The sequence below is a fragment of the Protopterus annectens genome, chromosome 2.part0 (genome assembly GCF_019279795.1).
Source record: "Protopterus annectens isolate FY-2018-M chromosome 2.part0, PAN1.0, whole genome shotgun sequence".
Classification (NCBI taxonomy): domain Eukaryota; kingdom Metazoa; phylum Chordata; order Ceratodontiformes; family Protopteridae; genus Protopterus; species Protopterus annectens.
Genome location: NC_056728.1, coordinates 1728453515 through 1728478669, shown reverse-complemented (window position 1 = coordinate 1728478669; position 25155 = coordinate 1728453515). Strand labels below are relative to the sequence as shown.

General features: G+C 38.6%; 1 protein-coding gene across 1 annotated transcript in view; it reads right to left on the bottom strand.

The window, feature by feature from the left end:
* EPHA8 (EPH receptor A8) overlaps positions 1-25155 on the bottom strand; it is a 2987396-nt gene that overhangs the window by 84610 nt on the left and 2877631 nt on the right. The window contains exon 15 of the mRNA XM_044061766.1: positions 1482-1672. Within this exon, the coding sequence (XP_043917701.1) occupies positions 1482-1672 (191 nt within the window). The remainder of the gene's footprint in view (positions 1-1481; positions 1673-25155) is intronic.

Below are 25155 nucleotides of genomic sequence, written 5' to 3'. Positions count from 1 at the left end.
TCCTAAACTGGCCTGACACACATCATAATGAAACTAGGGTTTAACGCCAACAGTTAGACCACTTAAACAGCAAAATGTAGTGCAGCTATGTACTGGAATTACTAATATTGGCTTAAAGCCCTTAGCTAAAGCAAATACAGACTATTAAAATGAATTTAAAAATTAGATCATGAATTTAAAAATGAAAAATGTACCTTATATTTAAACATTTTGACATAGAACTACTTTAGCCACTTCCTTTCATTATCTACACTGATGTAATTTATGTTTTTTTAATACACTCTGTAATAAGTCACTATTACTAGTATGGTTTAAAACTAGGGAGTAGTCAGTTTGTTTGCAGGCCACTTGCACAATATTTTATAATGTAGACATTTATTTTTGTTGAATGAATTAATCTCAATAGACTTGTTTTTTTTTCTGGGGGGGGGGGGTTAGCAGCGTAGTACTTATATATAGCAAAAGAAATTTGACCAGATGGATAAATTCCCCGATACAGTTCCTCTGTTAGAATATGAAGTATCCAAAAACTTGATGTGTGGGGAGAAAACACATGGATTACTATTTTTTTTCCAATCAGGTGAAATCCACATTGGTCAAAAGAGTTTCCTGTACTGGGGAGTTTTCTTCCACTAAGGTGCAGTAACTTCAGACTCACTTATTAAGTAGACAGGGGTAGGGTTGCTGATTCTGCATAGTGGGCTCGGGAGCTGTGGACCTTACCAAATACACATTGTTGTAATGGGGGGGGGGGTCACATCTACTTTAAACAGAGTATTTCAGTCTGAATTTTATTCTAAAATGTTGGTCTTTGCACATCTGACCTAGATCCACTGAGATCACAATAGTCTGATATAGTTCAACATATAAAATGCTGTTAGAATTCATACAGATGCCTAAAGACTATGTATCATCTGCTACTTTAATCAGAATACATTATTAAATAGTAAAGATTGGCACATTCATCACTTGAATATTATCCACAGTACTATTACTTATGCAGTTTATTACCATGTGCAACTCACTAAGCCATTTGAAAGCCTTCAAATGACCAAGGAAATGAGGTAAACATATCAAATGAATTTTCCCAACAAAGAAAGAAAGAATAAAAAATGTAATATTTATTATCTGTGTATGTATTGCAACTACATTTCTGTTTTCTTTATAAATGTGTCCTTATCTGTTATTGTAGTTCTTACCTGCACACTTTTAGCCAGGCAAGATATTCTTTGATGACAGTTTCTGCCTACTCTCACTCCATTGCTGATACTTCTTCTGACTTTCTATGCCCCAATGATAATATCCATCCCATTCTTGTATTAAAGCAGTATTATTGCTATTTCTATTCTGTTATGTTACTCAGCCTCCTAGTTTATATTTAGAATTTTATTTCTGTCCTTTTGTGTTCTTGTAATAGCCAGATTATTTGTCACCTAGGTGACATTAGGCTTTGCTAAATATTTGCATTCTGTTTCTCTTACCTTCCCATAGTTGCTGTATTCCTCAGGTTGTCAGGGTTCCTGATTAACTTGTCAAGGATACTGACAATCTGTATAAATCTTGGTCTCTCATTTCGATCTTTTAGCCAACAGTCCAACATCAGCTGGTAAAGGGTACTTGGACAGCCCATTGGAGATGGTAATCGGTACCCTTCTTCCACTGAGTTAATCACCTATAATTTAAGAAATAAATATATTTATATATGTAAGAGCATGTAGGAACAATAAGATTAATGATTCATATATTAAATCTACACACCAGCCAACTACTTCAGGTCAGATACCTGTTAAAGGAGCAGACAGAAAAATAGAAAACAAAATTGACTTTTATCATGCTATACAAAGGTTTAAGTAGATGTTAAAATAATGAACTTCCAACTTTATGAACTGAATGTCATGAAAGTCTGCAGTAGATTGATATGCATAAAACAATCATATTAAAGTGGCTACATTTGTTCTTTCAATTATTTATAAATAAAATGTGTGTGATGACTTTCAAATGGAGAATGTGAAATAAACCCAAATGTTAGTAGCTTTTTTTAAAAAAAAGAAAAACTTAAATTGTTCCTTACAGCACATCTTTTATTTGGAAAATATTGTAGAGTAAATTAATATTCAGCTAGAGTATATCTTTTCATTACATGCTTGCCCAGGAGCAGATATTACACTAAAACAAGTTGCAAAGCACACTGTAGGATTCATGACCCTACATGGCTTGTATCAGTATTGTAACAGCTGTATCCGTGTGCTGTAATAATTCAGTCAGGAAACTATCAGTGTGCGCTGCTCTGTGCTTTGAACTAGCTCTCAGTCCTCTGTGTTAATACATTGAATACTTCCAGTGCAGTTGGTTTAGACTTTGATTTCCATTATCTAGTAACTGATGTTTTGCCAGACACTAGAATTAAATTCAGCAACGTCTAATTAGGTCAAGGCGTTTCCAGTTCTGCATCACACGCATACCTCTCAACTGTACAGATTTTTGCAGAATGTCCAGATTTTTGCCTCATATTTTTGGCCTGTTTTTCATACAAAATGTGGTTTTCTAGCAAACCATTGAGGTTTGAAGTCAGAAAATAATGACAGACATTTGAGTTTCAGACTTCATACCCATCAGAAAATTCATGCTAATGCAAAATCTGTTATTCTAGCAATGGTTTGAAATTTGTAAGAGCAATACTTTAAAAGTCTCCCTATTTTTGTACCTCTGTCCCCCTTGCTATTTAAGGCTTTTGTCCAGATTACTTGCTTGAAGAGGTTGAAAGGTATGATCATACCTCAAAAAATAATTTCCTTAGACCAATTTGATTTGCAACAGTGATGATGTATTGGGGGGGGGGGGGTTAGAAGGTAAAATATAACAAAAGATGGTAAATGTTTAAAGAAATTTAGATATTTGATATGTATAATCCAGCCACTGGGGATGCACAAGCCAGTGCATTTCTTTGTGCCGGTCCCAAGCCCGGATAAATGGGGAGGGTTGCGTCAGGAAGGGCATCCGGGGTAAAACTTCGCCAAATCTTTTCATGCAGTCACCAGTTAATATTTCCATACGGGATCGGTCGAGGCCCGGGTTAACAACGACCGCCACCAATACTGTTAGCCAACAGGGTGCTGGCAGAAATTGGGCTACTGTTGGCCAAAGGAGGAGAAGTGGTGGAAGGCATGGGCGAAGGCAGGAAGAGAGGAGAAAGGCTAGGAATGTGGTAGTGAGGGTCAGAACTTTGAATGTTGGCAGTATGACTGGTATAGGGAGAGAGCTAGCTGATATGATGGACAGAAGGAAGGTTGGTATATTGTGTGTGCAAGAGACCAGATGGAAGGGGAGTAAGGCTAGGTGTATCGGAGGTGGGTTCAAATTGTTTTATCATGGTATGGATGGGAGGAGAAATGGCGTAGGAGTTATTCTGAAGGAACAGTATGCGAAAAATGTTTTGGAGGTGAAAAGGGTGTCGGATAGAGTGATGTTTATGCAGCTGGAAATTGATGGTGTAATGATTAATGTGTTAGTGCATATGCTCCACAAGTTGGGTGTGCAATGGATGAGAAAGAAAAATTTTGGAGTGAATTGGATGAAGTGGTGATGACCGTACCCAAGGGTGAGAGAGTGGTGATTGGAGCAGGTTTAAATGGGCATGTTGGTGAAGGGAACAGTGGGGATGAGGAAGTGATGGGTAGGTATGGTGTTAAACAAAGGAATGCAGAAGGTCAGATGGTAGTGGATTTTGTGAAAAGGATGGATATGGCTGTGGTGAATATGTATTTTAACAAGAGGGAGGAGCATAGGGTGACACACAAGAGTGGAGGAAGATGCACACAGGCGGATTATATCTTATGTAGGAGGGCCAGTTTGAAGGAGATTGGAGACTGTAAAGTGGTGGCTGGAGAAAGTGTCGTTAGGCAGCATAGGATGGTGGTTTGTAGGATGACGTTGGTGATCAAGAAGAGGAGGAGGAGTGTGAGGGCAGTACCAAGGATCAAATGGTGGAAATTCAAAAAGGGTAATTGTGAGGTGGAGTTTAGGGATGAGTTAAGACAGGCACTGGGTGGCAGTGAAGAGTTACCAAATAGCTGGGTAACTACAGCAGAGCTAGTAAGGGAGACTGCTAGAAAGGTGCTTGGTATGACATCTGGACAGAGGAAGGACGACAAAGAGACATGGTGGTGGAATGAGGAAGTACAGAAGAGTATACAGAGAAAGAGGTTGGCAAAGAAGAAGTGGGATTGTCAGAGAGATGAAGAAAGTAGACAGGAGTATACGGAGATGAGGTGCATGGCAAAGAGAGAGGTGGAGAAGGCTAAGGATAAGGCATATGAAGAGTTGTATGAAAGGTTGGACACTAAGGAGGGAGAAAAGGACCTACCGATTGGCTAGACAGAGAGACCGAGCTAGGAAAGATGTGCAGCAGGTAAAGGTGATAAAGGATAATGAGGGAAACATACTCACAAGCGAGGGGAGTGTGTTGAGGAGATGGAAAGAGTACTTTGAGGGGTTAATGAATGAAGAGAATGAGAGGGAGAGAAGGTTGGATGATGTAGGGATAGTGAATCATGAAGTACAATGGATTAGCAAGGAGGAAGTAAGGATAGCTATAAAGAGAATGAAGAATGGAAAGGCTGTTGGCCCAGATGACATACCTGTGGAAGCATGGAGGTGTTTAGGTGAAATGGCAGTGGAGTTTTTAACCAGATTGTTTAATGAAATTTTGAAAAGTGAGAGGATGCCTGAGGAATGGAGAAAAAGTGTTTTGGTACCGATTTTTAAGAATAAGGGTGATGTGCAGAGCTGTAGTAACTACAGAGGGATTAAATTGATCAGGCACAGCATGAAGTTATGGGAAAGAGTAGTGGAAGCTAGGTTAAGAAGGGATGTGATGATTAGTGAACAGCAGTATGGTTTCATGCCGGGAAAGAGCACTACTGATGTGATGTTTGCTCTGAGAGTGTTGATGGAGAAGTACAGAGAATGTCAGAAGGAGTTGCATTGTGTTTTTGTAGACTTGGAGAAAGCATATGACAGGGTGCCTAGAGAGGAGTCGTGGTATTGTATGAGGAAGTCAGGAGTGTCAGAAGTATGTAAGAGTAGTACAGGATATGTACGAGGGTAGTGTGACAGCGGTGAGGTCTGCGGTGGGAGTGACGGCTGCGTTTAAGGTGGAGGTGGGGTTACATCAAGGATCAGCTCTGAGCCCTTTCTTATTTGCAATGGTGATGGACAGGTTGACAGACGAGATCAGACAGGAGTCCCCATGGACTATGATGTTTGCAGATGACATTGTGATCTGTAGTGAGAGTACGGAACAGGTGGAGGAGACCCTGGAGAGATGGAGATATGCTCTAGAGAGAAGAGGAATGAAGGTCAGCAGGATTAAGACAGAATATATGTGTGCGAATGAGAGGGAGGATAGAGGAATGGTGAGGATGCAAGGAGTAGAGGTGGCGAAGGTGGATGAGTTTAAATACTTGGGGTCAATAGTTCAGAGTAATGGTGAGTGTGGAAGAGAAGTGAAGAAGAGAGTACAGGCGGGATGGAGTGGGTGGAGAAGAGTGTCAGGAGTGATTTGTGACAGACAAGTACCTGTAAGAGTGAAAGGGAAGGTCTACAAGAGGGTAGTGAGACCAGCTATGTTATATGGGTTGGAGACAGTGGCATTGACAAAAAGGCAGGAGTCAGAGCTGGATGTGGCAGAGTTAAAGATGTTAAGATTTGCACTGGGTGTGACGAGGGCAGACAGGATTAGGAATAAGTATATTAGAGGGTAAGCCCAGATTGGAAGGTTTGGAGACAAAGCCAGAGAGGCAAGATTACGTTTGTTTGGACATGTGCTGAGAAGGGATGTGGAGTATATTGGGAAAAAGATGCTAAGGATTAAGCTACCAGGTAACAGGAAAAGAGGAAGGCCTAAGATAAGGTTTATGGATGTAGTGAGAGAGGACATGCAGGTGGTTGGTGTGACAGAGCAAGATGCAGAGGAGAGGAAGAAATGGAAACAGGTGATCTGCTGTGGCGACCCCTAATGGGAACAGCTGAACAAAGATGATGAGATATTTGATATGTATGACATGAATTCAGTAATAGCAGCTTGGAGAGAATTTAGATATCATTCCCCAAGGTGCAATAACTGCACTAGGCTACACATATTTCACATGAACATGTGCATTTAACTGGATGTTTTGATACACATCTAATAACTTTTTCAGATCGCATGCCAATAATAACCAAAACAAAAATGCAGGTTAATGAAATAAAAATGAGACACTGGTGCTTCCCCACCTATCTGTTATACAGAAAAAGAATTTAAGGAATAGGTAGTGGAAATTATTTGGGAGTTATTAGGGAAGAAGTTTTGTTTAGAAAATATAGCTAAGGAGTTGCATAAAATGAAAGTGGAGTTTAATGATGGATAGTTTCCTCTTTCCTTCTTGTAGTTTTGTTCAGCCTGCAGTATTTCTTCATTCTTCCTCCTTGTGCATGTCATAAATACATTTTGTTTCATCTGGTACCACACTGGACATTTCAGCGTGCTCATCAAATTCAAAATGCACAGATCCACTCCAGTTAAAAGACACCTGCAAATTCCAGTTGAGTACATTCCATTTCATTACTGACTATGGAAACAGGAATAATGCTAGGCAAGTGATCACAAGGACCATAAAAGATGTAAGCATATTCATCTTTAAGAAGACACACTTAAAATTATAACCAGCTTTCTGAGATGTATACTTTGTGCATTATATGCTATTGTATGTAATACATCTTTGCAGCACCTCTGCCTCATTTCAGGCACAGCAGCATCAGCAGTTAGACATCCAAAAAGGCTTTAATTATACAATATAATTTAGTTTTACTTTAAAGGTAATTTTTCTCTTTTCCAGTTGCTTGATGAGTGCCTTATGACAAGAGGGACTCATCTTCCAGCAGTATATTGTAATTTCTTTTAATATCACTGTCCATCCATAGCATTTTCAGGAAAATATATAGATTTAGATTGCCAGACCTTTCTTCTCTGCAGTTCACATCACTGTTACATTTTAGATATATTGATACATTTATGTATGTATGATAAGTCATACTAAGATGCATTATACTGATAAGCATGGACCACAGTAATGAAATATTATAAATTAGCAATCCGGACTGTGCAGTAGTAAAATATTTAAAATGCTGAGTACAGGAAATCAATGCATCTGCTAGTGTGTTCCTTAAACCATTAACAAATGCCCATTTTTTTAAAGGACTGCCCCAAAACAGCTGACTGTTTTTTAGCATTTTTTTTTAAGTTTGTAGATAAATAACTCTTTGTACAAACTGGTTTAACATTTTGAATCAAGTTTTTGGTTTGTTACTAGTGTAATAAGCTATAAAATAGCCTTATGTTGTGCTCTTACCTGCAAAAGCAAAGGGGCATCTACAGCTTGAATTTTAATAAAAAGTCATTTTTATACCTCAGCACATAAGAAAATAAATAAATAAAAAGATTTTGAAGTCAGGGACTTCAGCGTCTTGTAGCTCCTGTAGGCTGCTGCTCACACTCATCGTAGCTCCTGTAGGCTGCTGCTCACCCTCACCATAGCTCCTGTAGGCTGCTGCTCACAATCACCGTAGCTCCTGTAGGTTGCTGCTCACACTCACTGTAGCTCCTGTAGGCTGCTGCTCATACTCACTGTAGCTCCTGTAGGCTGCTGCTCGCACTCACTGTAACTCCTGTAGGCTACTGTTCACACTCACTGTAGCTCCTGTAGGTTGCTGCTCACACTCACCGTAGCTCCTGTAGTCTGCTGTTCACACTCACCGTAGCTCCTGTAGGCTGCTTCTCACACTCACCGTAGCTCCTGTAGGCTGCTGCTCACACTCTCTGTAGCTCCTGTAGGCTGCTGCTCACACTCACCATAGCTTCTGTAGGCTGCTGCTCACACTGACTGTAGCTCCTGTAGTCTGTTGCTCCCACTCACTGTAGGTCCTGCAGGCTACTGCTCACACTCACTGTAGCTCCTGTAGGCTGCTGCTCACACTCTCACTCCAATATAACTTTGGGCAAGCAGCTCTAGGAAGGGAGCTGGAGGGGGCATCTAGGGTTAGAGAGCAGGTGGGATTTAGAATTGAGGAGTGGGAAAGGATTTTAAGATTAGGAAATGAGAAGAAAATTTAGGACAATGGAGTAAGTGGGGAATTTAGGTTTAGGGAGGGAAATTAGTGTATAGCATTAGGGAGTGTGAGTTTTTGGGGTTAGGGAGTGACTGGGGAATTTAGGTTAAGAAAGGGAGTTGGAGTTGCCAGTGACTGGGGAATTAAGGGTTAGGGAGGGGGACTGGAAGTTTAGGGATAGGGAGTGAGGCATCAGTATGGACACTGGGTCTGAGCGTAGGTATGGGGTTTAAGTTCTGGTAGGGCTATGTACTATATAAGGTCAGGTGTTGGGAAAGCATTGAAGTAACTGGAGATCAGGCTAACGGGAGCTCAAGCACTTGCTTTTTTTGGGGAAGTTGCAGTGAGCAGGTGTGTCCTGAGCAAATAGCATGCAAGCACCTGTAATAATCCCACAGAGGCACAGATGACTTCCGTACAGAAGAACATAATCATATGATATCTGAAATTATGACGTTGCTTACTTCTGTTCTGAGTACCATTTTCATATGAAGAAATGTGAAAGCTTTGATTTTGCTTTTAAGTTTCTGGTTTGAAAATGTTACAGTTTGTAAATTTCAAAATACTGTCCTCCCCCTAATTTTGAATCTGACTTCAAATAATAATATCCCACTTTTATTTCAAAATATGAGATATTCAGGCAGGACTCACTGGCAGTCAGGCTTTTACTCTACACATATCAATTGATAAAGATCTGAAATGTCAAGATCCACTAGATTGAGTCCTGAAACATGCAGACTGAATTGCTGCAAAAACACATATACACTACATCTGAGCTAGCCATTTCCTGGAATATTCCCTGTCCTCTGAGGTATGGTGATCTCAACCTAGAGGGTATAAGTGCTGACATTTCCATAGGAAGACAGATTATTCTCATGGCTGTAAGGAAAAGTAGCAGCAGCTTTTCTAATGTATGCACACATTCCAAAATAAGTAACATGCATGTTGTTTAACATGTAAAATATTACTTTTTTTGAGAAAAAAGGTATTACTCTTTATTGCAGTTTCATACCAACACACTACTAATATGATTCACATACTAAGATTTTTAGTTTAAAACATAACAAATGTACATGCTTGTTGGTAAAGGAGCCACATGGCAAAGCAGGGAATTCAAATGACTACATAAAATGCTAGTGAAACCTAGAAATGAAGTCCACTATAAAGAATATTGCATAAAATTTAAAAGAATGATATCTCATGATGTATAGCTATAGAATACACTTAATCAGTGATATGTTAAAATGAAAACTGTAAATTATTTCTGGTAAAATACTTAGAAGTTTTATTTCTCATGCAATGAGAACTCAGTAAAGATATATTTAGGTATTTATTATTTTATGAATACTGAACAGAACATCAGCAGATAACCCCAATGGAAAATGACTGTAATGCAAAGTGTATTTTATTTATGCATTTATTTATTTAACATTTGTTTACAGGGAAAAGTCTGACTAGGACAGAGCCTATTTTCAGTGGATGCCAAGGGAGAAACGCTTCAGATGCATGCCTTTGGAATGACTTACTTTTGTTTACCATGATGGCCTGACTTGGTGAAAGCCCACTTTTAGTTGAGTGCCAGGGAGAAAAGCTCCAAAGACATTTACAAAAATTTTTCCTAAGCATAAGAGATAAGATGCATACATAGTCAGTGAACATTCAGTCTCGGAGATGTAGTGATTACAGAGTTTTCAGCTAAAGCGTCTTCTGTGTGGAGACATGCATGAATGGGCGTACCTTAGTTGAAGGTTGTGCAACAGAGCTGGCAACTCGGCACGTAAAAATCTACTGCTAATCATTAGCGGACCGGAGTTCCGCTGTGGCGACCCCTAACCGGGAAAAGCCTAAAGATACAACAACAACATAAGAATAATGTACACCACACTTAGAGCACAATCTATAAGGTACCAATAAGGACATTATACATGATTCAATCTGCAGAGGTATAGGCAAAATAGGTAGGGCAGGGAAGAGGAGGGCGAGAAAATAGTAGGACAGAGGTGGAAAAGTGGATGGACTGTAGATAAAGAGGTGAGAGAGGGAGTTAGTGTTTACCAGATGGATTTGTCATAACAGGAGAGAGGCTAGAAGGATGAAATGAGATGAACAGAGTAGAATGGGGTGGAGGAAATAGTAATGACATGGATGTACAGATACAAAGATTAGCCTCAGACTCATAACGTCAGGCATGTATGGCTGAGAGCTCCTAGGAATCCCTATATAATAGACTATTCCTCAGTCTAGCTTTAAGATTTAATTGTAAAACTATCAAGCATTATTAACAGGGAGTTCAACTATAAAATCCACCCTAAGCTATTGCTCTGCTATTAGTAATTGTGGTGCAATGTGCTACTTCTTCTGCTATTGACCCCATTAAATCAGCTCCATTAAACCATCAAACTAGGGTCTATATTAGATGAGCGACCGTTCCGATGTTCAAATCATAGAAGGTCAACATCATATGATCGAACATCGGAAAGGTCGAAGGTGAAAGTCAATGGCTTTTCAAGCACAGAATGGGACATTTTCCCTTTCTGCACTGAAGTGCGTTCTCGGAGTTGGTATGTTTAAGTAGGGAGGGTGAGGGGGTGCAGGGGGGCTTGCCCCCTGCTCAGAGTGGTAAGGTAAGTTTTTTTTTTTATTTTATTTTATTATATAGTCGATGTTTCGAACTTCGCTCATATGAGTTCGCTCATGTGAGGTTCGAAGTTTTGAAACTTCGGCTATATAATATAGACCCTCAAACTATGGCATTTTAACAATGGCATGTTCATACATACATACCTACACTCAGGAGACAGATATAGGATCTTTAGTTTTGACAATCAAATCCAATTAAAATCTTTATTATGCCACTATTTTATTCTGCATACTCATCAGTAGTTTAGCATAGCACCCATGATGGAAACTAAATATAATGCAAAAGGTTTTTCAAGCTACAGGCAATTTAACTATGACATGCCATAAATAAAATCAAAATCTAATAAACTATATAGGATTTTAATTCTGATGTAATGACATCTAAGTAGAGAAGTATTCTTAACCAAAGCTGTTTTATTCATACATCTTCAATGGAAGACGTACAATGTAAAATGTCAGACTTGTGTTATTGAAAGACTATGCACCAATATATTTGACCACTGTGTATAAAAGGCCTAACTTTGATTTTTCAGAGTGAAAAATTGAGGCTATAACTATAGGTTATTCAGTTACAAAATACATCTAGACCTGCATTTTCAGTGTTATGGATTTCAGTGCTGCAGAATGATGTATTTCATTTCACCACTTTAGGTGCTCCAAGATACAGCAATTTAGCTGTAACGTTTTAATCAAACAAAAAATCTGGTGAAATATATTTAATTTTTTGCTTCTTATATAATGACAGTTCAGAAAAGAAGTGTTTTATACCATCATTGCTCTCTGCATACTGAGCACAAGTTCAAATCAAATGTCAGAAGACAGTAAGCCACGAGGCTACTAGTAATGGCTGCGGTTGTGGACACTAAAGATAATGGGGAGGAGGAGATATCTGAAGGGCATCAAAATGAATAACAGACTTAAATCCTACTACATGGACAATGATGAGGTCATGATAGAGCTAACAAAAGTAATGAATGACCAATCAGATTTATTGCACACAATTATGACTGTTAACAAGAGTCGGAAGACAAAAGTGAATGCAGCACAGGCAAAAACACATTAAATTGATGCCGGTATTTGGGATTTTGAAGACAGAGCACAGAGACAGAATAGCAGAAAGAGCAGTATACTAGTGAATATGGAGGGCAAAAGTGGTAAGGACTATGTTAAGAAACTGTTGCACATGGAGTGGGCTCACAAATCAGCACGAGTCACTGGCAGAATGACCAACGGAAATTCCAGACCTGTAATCGTAAGGGTTATAAATTATGAGACAAAAAAATTATATTTTATCATTACTCTGGAAGCCAAATGCTAGTTGGAAATGTGGGAAGGCTTGCATCTTTATAATGCTAGTTGGAAATGTGGAAAGACATGCATCTTTCTAGATCAGGACTACTTAGTGGCAACCAGAAGCTGGACAGGGGTTTCATTGAGGCAGTGTAAAATCAAGTAATATCATTTTAAATTGTTATACCAGGTAACTATTAAAATATTCTTCTCAGAAGGTACAAAGACATTGTCAAATCCAGAGGAGATGACGAAACTGGTGAAGGGTAACTAAAGACTAGCAGCAGTAGTAAGTGAAGGAGCACAAATGGGACAGATCTCAGAAGTCACAGAAACTGGCAGAGGAAGAGCCATAGATTTTTTTCCAATGAATAAGAAACAAAGTCATGCTGAAAGAGTAGAAATTATTAGGCAAACTTCACTAGGGAAATAATGACTCAGTGTGACATTAAAGGCTTTTTCTTACTCAGGAAGGATATAGACAGTGGAAAAAGTACATAGATGTGATGTAGGCCGTTTATTGTAATAGTTTGTAGTGATAACAAATAACGTATTTTTCACATCTCCTTACAACATTAAGGGGTTCACTTACTCAGGTAGGTATGCATACTGTGAATAAAATGCATTGGTGTAACACAGACCACCTAAAGTAGCAACTTGTAGCAATAATGTTTACTGTGATATGTTTCTTTTGTCTTAGAATGTGGATTGAAATGGTGGTATTGTCAGTGAAAAAAAAATTAACAGTAATTAAAAATGTTTAGGAAAAAGACAAGGGGTACCTGAAATAGCATGTAATTTGACCACTGTCAAGGTTGTCAAGATAAGGCAATATTCAAACTAAATTTGTAGGACATGGTTTGTCGCAGCTTAAGGAAGAGATGAGTTGTACCAACATAGCAAAATGTCAGACTATGTGGGAGAAGGCCTACAAACACTTGGTATTTGGTTCCGGCATACTAAAGGTTATATCTTATTCTCCCCTTTGAGGTTTCCATATGAAACTTTCACACTCAATCAATATGGAATTTGACTGAAAAATCACATAAGACTGTTGTTCTAACTTTATGCATAACACCAAGTTGACTTTGACCTTTCCTCTTTAGTTATGTCAAACTATAGCATTTTAACTATGGCATATATATGTGTGTGTGTGTGTGTGTGTGTGTGTGTGTGTGTGTGTGTGTGTGTGTGTGTGTGTGTGTGTGTGTGTGTGTGTGTGTGTGTGTGTGTGTGTGTGTGTGTGTGTGTGTGTGTGTGTGTGTGTGTGTGTGTGTGTGTCATATCTCTCAACCTGGAAACATCAAAAATCTGGACAACGCCCATGAAAAATAGATACAAATATGTACGCTGATTAACATAATATTTACACACAATTGCATAGCCCCACCTACTCTAATGGAATTGTAGGATTCCAACTTTCAAACACAAACTGAAGAATAGACAACCAAAATATGGCACTAGAGTCCCCCTGCAGCCATTCCAATGTCCCATTACCTGGCTATTTTGCCCCACTTACCATAAACACTAATGGGTGCATACTGCTTTATTTCTACAATGATTATATGGATTTTATTTTTACATTTTATAGCACAATGCACAAACACTAATAGACATCTGGCTGCTAAACAAAGCAATACTGTCTCACAATGAAAATAGACTTAGTATTAAAACTTCTCAGCCCTTGAAACTCACATTCATTGAAACAGCATTGAAACCCACACTGCATCCAAAGAAAATGCATCTGGCCAGTGGTGGATAAAGATTACCTTTGGGCTGTTTTCAAATCATTGGCCCCTTGCACACAAAACAAGAAACATACATGTGTTCTTTGATACACCTTCCTGACTTTATTAAATTATATTACTTGTACAATACAGCACACACTTGTTAGAGCGCATTTTAAATTTATTGTTTGAACATTTTTTCAGTAGACTGTAGGCAACGAAACAAACGCATGAACCAATAATGACAAAACTGCCCAATTCAGAACATTTCCATCATAAAGGTCTACTTCCAGACCCACGCTATAAATAGAATGATAGTAGTGTAAGCCATAGGCATCTTGCACAGCTTCTCGCACTTATTTTCAATTTCAGTTTTTTTTTTTTTTTGGGAGGGGCAAAAGGCCAAAATCCAGGGACACATTTTAAACATTGCTTGTATAATTTCGGAAAATTGCTAGAATAAAATGTTGTGTTACCATCATGCATTTCACTGTCAAGTCTTGAATGCAGGACCCTGTGGACTACAGTCAGAGCAACATACCACTATGCCAAATCAGCAGTTTCCTGAAAGATAGGAAGACTGAAACTTAAATGGCTATCATTTAGTGAATTCAGTTCTCACTTCTCACCACAGCTCTCAACCTCTAAAAAACCTGGATAAAGCCAATAAAGGGGGAATACAAATTCAGTTCTCACTTCTCACCATAGCTCTCAACTCTTAGCACAAAAAACCTGGACAAAGCCAATAATGGGGGAATACAGCCTCAAAATAGGGACAAATTCCAAATATTGATCTTATAAACTTAAAAATTGCTAGAATAAAAGGTGTTGTGTTACCATTAATTTTCTGAAGAATATGAAGTCTGAAATTCAAACGCCTATCATTATTTAATGAATTCAATCCTGCAGTGTTTTGCCACAAAAATCCTGAAAACCACAGATTTTATGAGGAACAGATCAAAAATATGAGGCACAAATTTACAAGTGGTGGTGGCCAGGGACTTTAGGCTCTTTTTACCTTGTACCCAAGGTACAGGGTTTGAGCCTGAGTACCTCTAGCCACCAGGTGTATTAAAATGGGGGCATTTTCTCACACACACACACACACACACACACACACACACACGCACGCACGCACACACACACACACACACACACACACACACACACACACACTTTCTGAACATAATTCCTGTTTCAAAAATACAATAAAGGTTTCCTTACTTCGTCTGTTCTGTTCCCTAACCATTCCCATTTGCAAAGCATTTGATCAGACAGGCCAGCCCTTGAGCCCCAGCCAGAAATGCATGCACAATGTGAGCTCCTTGATCTCAATTCCAACAAACTGGTAGCCCTGACGGAGCTGATGTCATCGCGTACATGATGACTTCAGCTCACAAAGTGCGAAAAAATAAAAAAAGCAAAGAAAAAAGTATCGGAAATGAAGGGGTGCCACTCAGGAATCATGGCACTCCATTATTTGGACCCCAGACCTTGGTAAAAATCGAGTAATTTGGTACGGTTGGTAGGTATGGTGTGTGTGTGTGTGTGTGTGTGTGTGTGTGTGTGTGTGTGTGTGTGTGTGTGTGTGTGTGTGTGTGTGTGTGTGTGTGTGTGTGTGTGTGTGTGTGTGTGTGTGTGTGTGTGTGTGTGTGTGTGTGTGTGTGTGTGTGTGTATGTGTGTATGTGTGTGTGGGTGTCTATATACACATACACATAGTTATGTACAGTTTAGTCAAACAGACTCTTGAGTTTGCAGCATTTGTTGGTGATATTATACATACTTGTTAGGAAGTAAGCTGACTGAGTAAAACAAGAATTTGTAAGGTAGGGGTCCATAAATGGCGGCATTTATATAGAGCATTATTGTAAGGATAGTGCTTTGGTCATTCATGGAATTTTGGATAAGATGATATTTCTCTGAGATTAGAAGAGTTAGATCGCCATACATTAGGGTCTAGTTAGGAGAAGTAATGATTTTACTATTAGATATGCACTGTAGTTCTGTTTTATGAGGCTGTAACACATGACCTTGGTGACTTTGATGTTTGAGGTTGTAGGAAGTAGGTTCCCTTTTTAATCTGGCTGACAGAAAGGAAATTGTGTGGCTGTGAAGGAGTTTGCAAATATTAGACCATAAGAGTAGGTCAGACTTTGACTGGGAGTCATTTTATATTTTGTAGTGTTGTTCAGTTGTGTTCAGGCTTTGAGAAGCGTGCAATGAACCTGCAGATTCTTTAGGTTATTGTCTGAATCATAGTGGAGCTTCCTTTTGAGGCATATGCCATTAGTTGGAGTCCATATTCTACATTATTATTGTGAAGCATTTTGAAAAAAGGGGAGACATTTTTTTGAGCCAGAATAGCATTGGATTAATCTTTTTCCCTAGTGTTTTCTATTTGTACGTAGAAGTAAATGGATAGTTCTAGCCAAATTCCTAGGTATTTAAATGAACAGAGGTTTTCTAATCCAGTGCTGTTGTGATCAATGATTAGCAAAGGTTGTGGGGGGGGTTGTTTATCTTAGGCTTGGATCCAAAGAGCATTGTTTTCATTTTGGAAGAGTTCAGAAGACTTTATTCTTGTTGAACCTCTTCTTAAGTGTGAGAAACTCCTCCTGTTGTACTGTCTGAAGGATTAAGGGTATGTGAAATCAAAACAGGGCTGAGGTTATCAGTGTAAGGAAGCAGGAGTAGGTAGGTCGGGTCTAAAGGTAGTTTGTTTATGTAGATGGAGAAAAGTAGAGGAGCAGGAATGGTACTCTTTGATTTTGGATAGAAGTGAGAAGGACAAGTTGACATTTACTCAGAAGTTTCAGTTAAAATTGTGGAACTAGAATATCATGACTAATATCTACGTCAAGTTAGGTTGCTTAACAGTACATTGAGATCTACTTGGTGAATAGCATTGTTCAGGGTGATAAATAGAGCACCAGTGAATCCCCTTCATCCACTCCTATAAGAATGTGATCTGTGAGCATCCAAATGACTTGCAGTGTGCAGTGATGTGACCAGCTGCAGTTCTGCATGTTTCTAAAAAGTTCAACACAAACCCCCCAGTGGAAACCAGCCATAATGCAAAACATCAGACTGTTAGTGAAAGTCTCTGAACCTCTCTGTTTGGCACTTTTGTATATAGGAGGAGCCTGCAGTTGAAATTTCATTATGAAACATTTTGGCTGTAAGAAAATGTTTTCTGCTAGAAAATCTTCTAGCACTGCTACTCTAAGCCAATTAAAGTTTTGGCTTTAAGAAAACGTTTTCTGCTAGAAAACCTTCTAGCACTGCTACTCTAAGCCAGTTAAAGTATACTGAATATGACACCACCTCTTTAGTTTTTATTAGACTATGTAATGTTAAATATGGCATGTTGCATTAATATGACTGCCCGTGTACACTCAACTGAAGTAGATAGTTGTATTGGCGAATACTCTGTACCAGAAGACGTGGCACCATAGTACCCCAGACATCATTACCACTGATATATACTACAGCCCATAATATTGGGCAATCAGTTTAGCAAGTTTTTGTGTAGTCCAAAATAACTGCCAATACACAGCTTGTCATCACCCCACCCCCACTGAAACAGAACAAACCATTTACTTTCTTTTGCAGACTGCTCCCTCCTCCTTTTCTTCCTTTACCTTATCTTGCAGCTAACTCTCTAAATACCTACCCTAACATCTAAATCTCTGTTTACTCTTCCTGGGCATATGTACTCTCCATGTAATTCTCTTTTCCCCCTCTCATCTTCTATTACGGACTGCTCAACTCATACAGTTAACTATCTCTGGAAACCTTCTCCCCTTTTGCCTTAGCCAAAGCTTACTGATTGTTTTCCTCAACACTGTTATTTTGCTGATTCAGTGGGTAATTATATCTCTGTTTATTTCCTGCTTCAGCCTACTTTCCCATCATCTCTCACTCCCACTGAGATCTGTTTTCCCATCATCCATCCCAACCTTTGAGCTCTGTTGTTTCCTGTAGGCATCATCTTTAAATTCACACTAAATGCATGCCTTTTCTGGAGCTTCTGGCCTCTAGTCAGAGCAAATCACTAGGTCACATGCAGCTAGCACATATTTATGTCATAGAAAGTTGCTGGTTCATGCTCTAGGTTCCAGAAACTAGCAGATTGGTGTCTTTATGTGAATGTGTTTTAAAAAGCACAAACAGCATACAATCACTTCTACATGTTAAAACTAATTATACTGCTATAAGTTGTTTTCTTATTATGCTGTCAACAGTTTTTATTGTATTTGTCTCTAAAAGGCAGTATACTAGAGTGAAACTATACTACTGCTTAAATTGTTCAACTGAAGTTCTCCAAAGTGAGAAAGTTTTAGGGCTAGTTCATAGGTTCATAGGTGTGTACTAGGCCAACGGCCCTGGAGCCTTTACAAGTCTAGCCCATAGAAGTGCCCTGGCATCAAGCCGCCATTAGTTCCTGGAGCCTCTATCAAGTAGAGTCAATGGATTGATCCCCAGGGTGAACTTTCTATTTCCCATCCACTTATCAAGATTTCTCTTGAAAAGGGCCAGTGACGTGCTCTGCTTGACATGTATGGGAAGTCTATTCCAGAGCATGGGCAGTCTCTGGGTTATAAACCTGTCCCTCCAGCATGTTCTGTTGACTGTGGTAATGAGGTTGAGGTCCCTGGAGTGTGTGATGCAGAGGGACTTGGATTTCTTTAGGTGCAACTTTTCTAACAGGACTGGGTCAGTCATGGCTTTGTAAGTCCAGCAGAGATCGCCACTTGATAGACTATATGAGACAGAGAAACGTCAGAGTTTTTGAGTCTGCCCATGTAGGGCATGTGTTTATGGCCTAGGATCCTCTTCTTGAGGTACTTTTCTGGCATTTCCAGCTGTTGCAAGTGTTTAATGAGGTACATTCCAAATGGGGGATTATACTTGATTGGTCTAATGAGGGAAGAGTAGAGAGAGATGATGACCTCTTGCTTCCTGGAGGTAAATCCCTTGGTAATGAGATGTGCCACATAGAAGGACTTTCTGACCACAGTGGCAGTGTGGTGGTTGAAGGAGAGGTTGCTGTCAACCTGTGATCCCAGATCTCTCATAATGCCTTCAGTGTTCAGTGGGCTACCATCAATGTGTTAATTAGTAGGAACGGAGTTTTTCCCAAAGGGAATGACGATGCATTTTTTGGCATTATGCTTAAGCCCATGGTTTCAACACCAGTCGTTGGTCTCAGTAAGGCCTTTCTGTAGGATGTCTCCATCACTTGGGGAGCTAATAATGACTCACAGCTTGCAATCATCGGAGAACTTGGTCAGCCAGAGTTCTTCCATGTTGACCTGGACTTCTGAGAAGTAGACACCAAACAGAAGAGGACCCAGGACCGATTCTTGTGGGACTCCACTCATGACTGGTCAGCAGTCTGACTTGGAGTCTGCTACTTTCACACTGTGGGTTCTATCTGTGAGCCAATTTGCAACCCACCTAGTGATATAGGGTTATGCAGTATATAACTTGGTTTGCCTTTATTGTTTAAATTATAACATCATAAGCTTTGTTTGCTTTTACTGTTTAAATTATAGCATCATGAGCTTTGTTAAATAAAACAGGTTTAGTCTAGAGCAGAAAGATCCAAGACATTGTCACTCCTAGATATTTCATGTTTTTTGCCAAATTATTTTATCATGCTTCATTTAATATTAAATACTGTAGGTAGGTAAAATTTCCCATAAGTATTTTTTTTTTTTGTTTATTATTTAAAACTTCCAGTAATTAGCAGAACCATGTTTATATGTGCTTTATTTTCTTTCTAGGGAGATATGAAGAAGTTAAATAAAAATACTGTGGTGAAGGGAAATGGTACTAATCCTTGGTGGGCAGAGAGAGAGCAGACATCTGTTCGGTACAACAATCTAGCTGGTTGCAGATCTCAAGTTGTCAGTCACTGATTCTGTTGTGATAAGTTGCTTATCCTGTGCTTGAAGTCCTGGGAGAAATTTATTAAGCAGACCTTTTTCCCAGGTTTATTTGAATCCCCTTATCATATGGAGTTGGGTTTTAAACAGTAATTATGCAATAATTGTGATGATTACATTTTTAACCTAATTTGACTGTACTGAAATTTTCTTCCCATGTAAACCAAAAACTGTTACAAATAAATTGTGCAGTCAAGTTTTACAGTCTCTGATGTTCTTTGTGTTTCACTGTTGCAGTCATCACAATTTGGTTATCCTGCCAGGGGTAGCCCTCAGTCGGCCTGAATACTAGATGCTTAGTATGTCTGTGTTGGTTGCTCTTGCTCCAGGACTGATGTCAGGTTGTCAGTGGTATAAAATCAGGTGGCCAACACCATTACATCAGTCTTTCTTGCTGAGGATCTCAAAGCAGAAGCAGTTCGCATGAGTGCCGGTTGGCTGCTACCTGAGTTTTCATTTCCAAAGTCTTCTAAAGCTAAGTACCCTGTCGGAGATCCTTTTTTCTTGCTCTAACCGATGTCAGAAAAAGTTAACAATTGTCTCACCTGTGGAAAGCAAATACCACACCGAGACTTCCATTCTTACTGTGTCACCTGTTTAGGCCCAGACCACAACATCCCTCACTGTCGCTTTTGTGCTTTGTTCAATGCCAGAACTATACATCGTCGGGCCCTTATTGTAGCTAGATATTTTTGCTCTCAATCCTTGAATTGCGGTATGGCTTTATTAAGCCATCCGACTACTGATCTTCCAAAAAACTGTAAGGATAAAGACAGAGACAGACTGCACAGATCCAAAACTGCTGACGATGCTTCCATTAAGCAAGTCATCAGATCTCCGGTCCTCAGTGAGGAGCTTTCACAGCCTCTGATGCCCGCTTCTGTGGATTTGCAGGCTGCTACCGAGACCCTTTCGGAGTCTGGTATGCAGCAAGACTCATCTTTGACTAAAGATCCTGCGGATGTCTCTACCTTGGATGGGTCCAGAGCTGCTGAGCAGGCACTGGCTTCCGAGGAAGTGCTTTGCACTACCGATACTCAACACAAAACGACTTCTTTCATGTCTTCAGTTATTTCTAAAACTAATGAGTTTCTAAGGCCCAAGGTATGAACTATGCCTAAAAAATGACTCAAGCTCAGGCACCTGCTTTCTTGCCTCAGTCTCAAATGGTTAAAATGGCAGAAGACCTTATTATGCTTATTAGGGGAAGCCAGGCTACCCCTTCCAAATGAAAAAGAGACTTGTTCCCAGTAGTTTTATCTGAACAGGAGTCCGATGACTCTGATGCTTATTAGTGTTATATGGTTTTGACAAAAACATGTTTTTGTTTGTTCTATTGTTAAATGAGCTGTTGTAGGGCAACTCTATCAAATTTGCTAGAAATTCTCATTTTATTAGCCACAGACATTTTGCATTGATAGTGCTGCTAATTACACAGGCAAATTTTATGCAGCAGGCATGAAACCTAGTAATATAGGCATAAAAAGGGACTTGACTGTAGGATGTTCACCATTATTGCTGCATTGTGAAATGTGTAGAGTTTGTGATATACTAATTGCTGAACAGATCAGCTGTGGTTTATTATCCTACAGTTGCAAGTTAATTGTAGACCTCAAATGTTATACCTATTTCCAAGGACAGATAAGGTTTAATGAAAGTTTGATACAACAGACGTGACTGCTCAATACACTATGCTACACTGTTGTGTACTTTTCTATCTTGTTCTATCAGACTGTAAAGTTTTGTTTGATAATTACAGCTCTTGCATATACAAGGACCTCTGAACTCACCTTTTGCAGTGATTCATAAATATCTGCAAAAGGTATTTTGGAAGCATGGACCTGGTAACAATCACTGCCTGGACCCATCCAATTTTTTTTCAATTTAAACTTAATTCTTCAAACATAGTAATATGTTTACCATAACAGTGTCTTGCATCTGAGTTAAATAAACCTGTCTTATCCCTTTCAGCCATATCTGTAACTCTTCTGCTGACCCTGCCCAGACCAGTCCCAGCTAATACACTGCACAGGCTGAAAAGGAATTATCACTTTCCAGCAACTATCACGCAAACCTGAAATCCATCCTTGAAAGGTCAAAGAGTCTGCAGTCAAAGTAGATATATGTAATACAGTAAAGTCAACATAAGCTAAGACTTACAGCTTATAGAATCAGACTATAGGGACAGCTGAGTGCCCATGTACCCTCACCTGAAGTAAGTAGCTATATTGGTGCATACTATGTACTAGAGGATGTTGCTCCACAGAACCCACAACAATACCTATACCACTAGTATAAACTGCAGCCCATAATATTGGACAATCAGTTTACTATGTTTTTGTGTAGTCCAAAACTGCCATTACAAAGTGTGTCATCATCCCCACCCCCAACCAACTGAATCAGGACAAACTATTTGCTTTGCTATCTTTTTCAGACTCCTCTCTCCTCCTTTTCTTCTTTACTACAGTATCTTAGAGACTACTCCCTAAATACTTAACCACACATGTAAATCTCTGCCTACTCTTCTTGGGCATGTGCAATGTTCCCTGTAACACTCCTTTACCCCTCTCATCTTTTATTTTACACTGTTCAACTCATATAGTTAACTATCTGTATAATCCTTCTTAATCTTTTGCCATAGCCAAAGCTTACCAATTGTTTTCTCAGCACTGTTACTTTGCTGGTTCAGTGGTTGGGCCCTGCTCCCTTCACCCTTGCTATGCTCTAGTCTACTTCTCTCCCCATACCCTACCCTCAATTCCCACCCACCCCATCTTACTCAACATTTAAAGTATCCCAACTCCAACCCTATACTTTTTTCAACCTATCTATGCATTAAAACAATCAGAACATAAGCCAATCGCAGTTGCTCTACAAATAGCATCTCTGACTCACTTACTTAAAGTGTTGTGACCCAGATTGCCCTTTCAGAAGTTCACTGCTGAAAATGTAACACTTTACAGTGCAAACTAATAACTTGCATACTATAAAAAAATGGTTTTGACTCAAACCGTACTAGTTTGCCTCCTCAGCACATTAGCACTCATTTCAACTAAAATACCTAACAAATAATTGTAATTAATATTCCTACAAACCCATACTGACTACATCAACAGTTTCCAAGACTATCAATCACCACAGCACCCACAGTGTACTGGCAAACGTTCTTAGATTTTTTTCAATTACAGGTATCTTAAATTTAAGTATGTTACCATATGCAATCCAAGAAAGTTAAAGCACAAATGCTTTTGGCTACATACTTTCCTGAATAAAATGTCCACCCCAAAACATAGTGGAGACAATCACCAAAACCCTGGACCCACACCACAGCCAAAACCCCATCCTAACAGCACAGTATTAAATGAATCATTCTATTTTCCTCTCCCATCCCCAATTTCAGACTTATCTTCCTAAATATCAGCCTTAGAAGCATATGCAATAAAATCCAGGACTTACATGCTTGTATTGTCACATATACCCTAGGCATAATCATAGTTACAGAAACATGACTGAAAAACACATAAATGACAATGATATTAGCACAACTGTTTTCAGTATAATTAAGCTTGACAGGAAAAATAAGCTGGCAGGTGGAATAACTAACATCAGCTAAAATTTCTGAAACATAACTACATATGCACAGGAGGTACCACAGTTTAATAATGTGGGACTCCTTATTTCATATCTGAAAATAAATAATAGGTAAACCCCATATATCACCAAAAAAACAAAAGAAACAAAGTGCTGAAGCAGAATTCAAACTATATAAACCCAAAATCAGGCACTGCAGAGCAAGTAAATGAATCCATGAGTTAAAATCACATTAATGCTTAACTAATTTGCTGTGTTTTCATCATTTTTAACCAAGGACTTCTTCAGATGAAAGAACCACTCTTTGTAAAACCAATTATATATACATAAAATTAATATAATCCAACCAATAAAAATGTTTGTTCAATCATTTAATTAACCAACTACATTATTTAATTTTTTTTCCAGAAATGTTGAGTGATAAAAACATACAGCCAATGTTAAACTGTATGATATAAAAATAAAAAGCACATTCAAAGATATCACTAAAATATTCATAAAAGTGTTCATAAAAATGTTCATGGTCAGCGGAACATACAATAGTGAACAAACATTTTAAATAAGTAGTTACTCTCTGCAAAATGTCAACAAAAGCCACCTATAAAAGGTACCAACCATTACTTCTTTGTTGTATACAATATAATTTAAATTCATCTATAAATAATTCAGAGATTGTGATACATATAGGGTGTGAATACATGTTATGAACTGTATTAACAAGACACCCAAACCATCTAACTCTAAATTCAAGGTGTTTACATCTCCTGGTAAATAATTGCCATTATTTGTTTGCTTTAACCATATAACAGAAGTTGTATATATATATATATATATATATATATATATATATATATATATATATACATACGGATCTAGTTTAATCAAGTGAATTTATGTTTCATTGAAACGTAAACTCTCTACCACACTTACGCAAAAGAAGTGCATTTTTTTGAAAATGCACTTTCGTGTAAAAAAATATAAAACCTAAAGCAAAATAAAAAAATACACTAAACACATTTATGCAGGGGGACAAGCCCCCTTGAACCCCCCCCCCCATGTGGTGGGCTGCACCCCCCACACCCGCCTACTTTAATATTCTCAATCAAGATCGCACTACAGTGGGCAAAAGGGAATATTTCCTTATCCCCACTGTACCACAATCTCAGCAATAGTTTGCTTAGTTGTACAGCAAGACTAAACATTGATGTACAACTAAGCTTACATGCAAACTGCATGTTTTTACTTCTTTTCACTTTTTTTTTTATTTTCTTACACAAAAGTGCATTTTCGAAAAAATGTACTTTTGCGTAACTGAGGTTGCGAATTTGCATTTCTATGAAACGTAAATTAGCTTGATTAAATTAGATCCATATATATATAACTATATATATATATATATATATATATATATATATATATATATATATATATATATATATGTATAGATAGCTATATACTTTATATGTTCTATTATGTTATAACTTTGCTGCTCTCATTTTAAATACAGGGGGCTAGACTAATATTTTCGTTTAAGTGAGGGAATCTACTTGCATCCAGGGTAACTTGCCAAAATAGTTCCCTATCCTCCAGTCTTGTTTCCCATGGTTCTCTCCTATTGTCCAATGGTATTCTTTGATAAAAAATGAAAATGTCGCGCCTTCACAAAGTATAGTCTGCTTATATAAGGCATTTCTTTCATTTAATGTCCTGATGTTGAAGTAGTATTTATATATGCATCTTTTTTAATTTACAGTCCATTTTCCCTGTGTAAAATACTTCACATAGGTCAAACAGTGCCAAGTATACCACC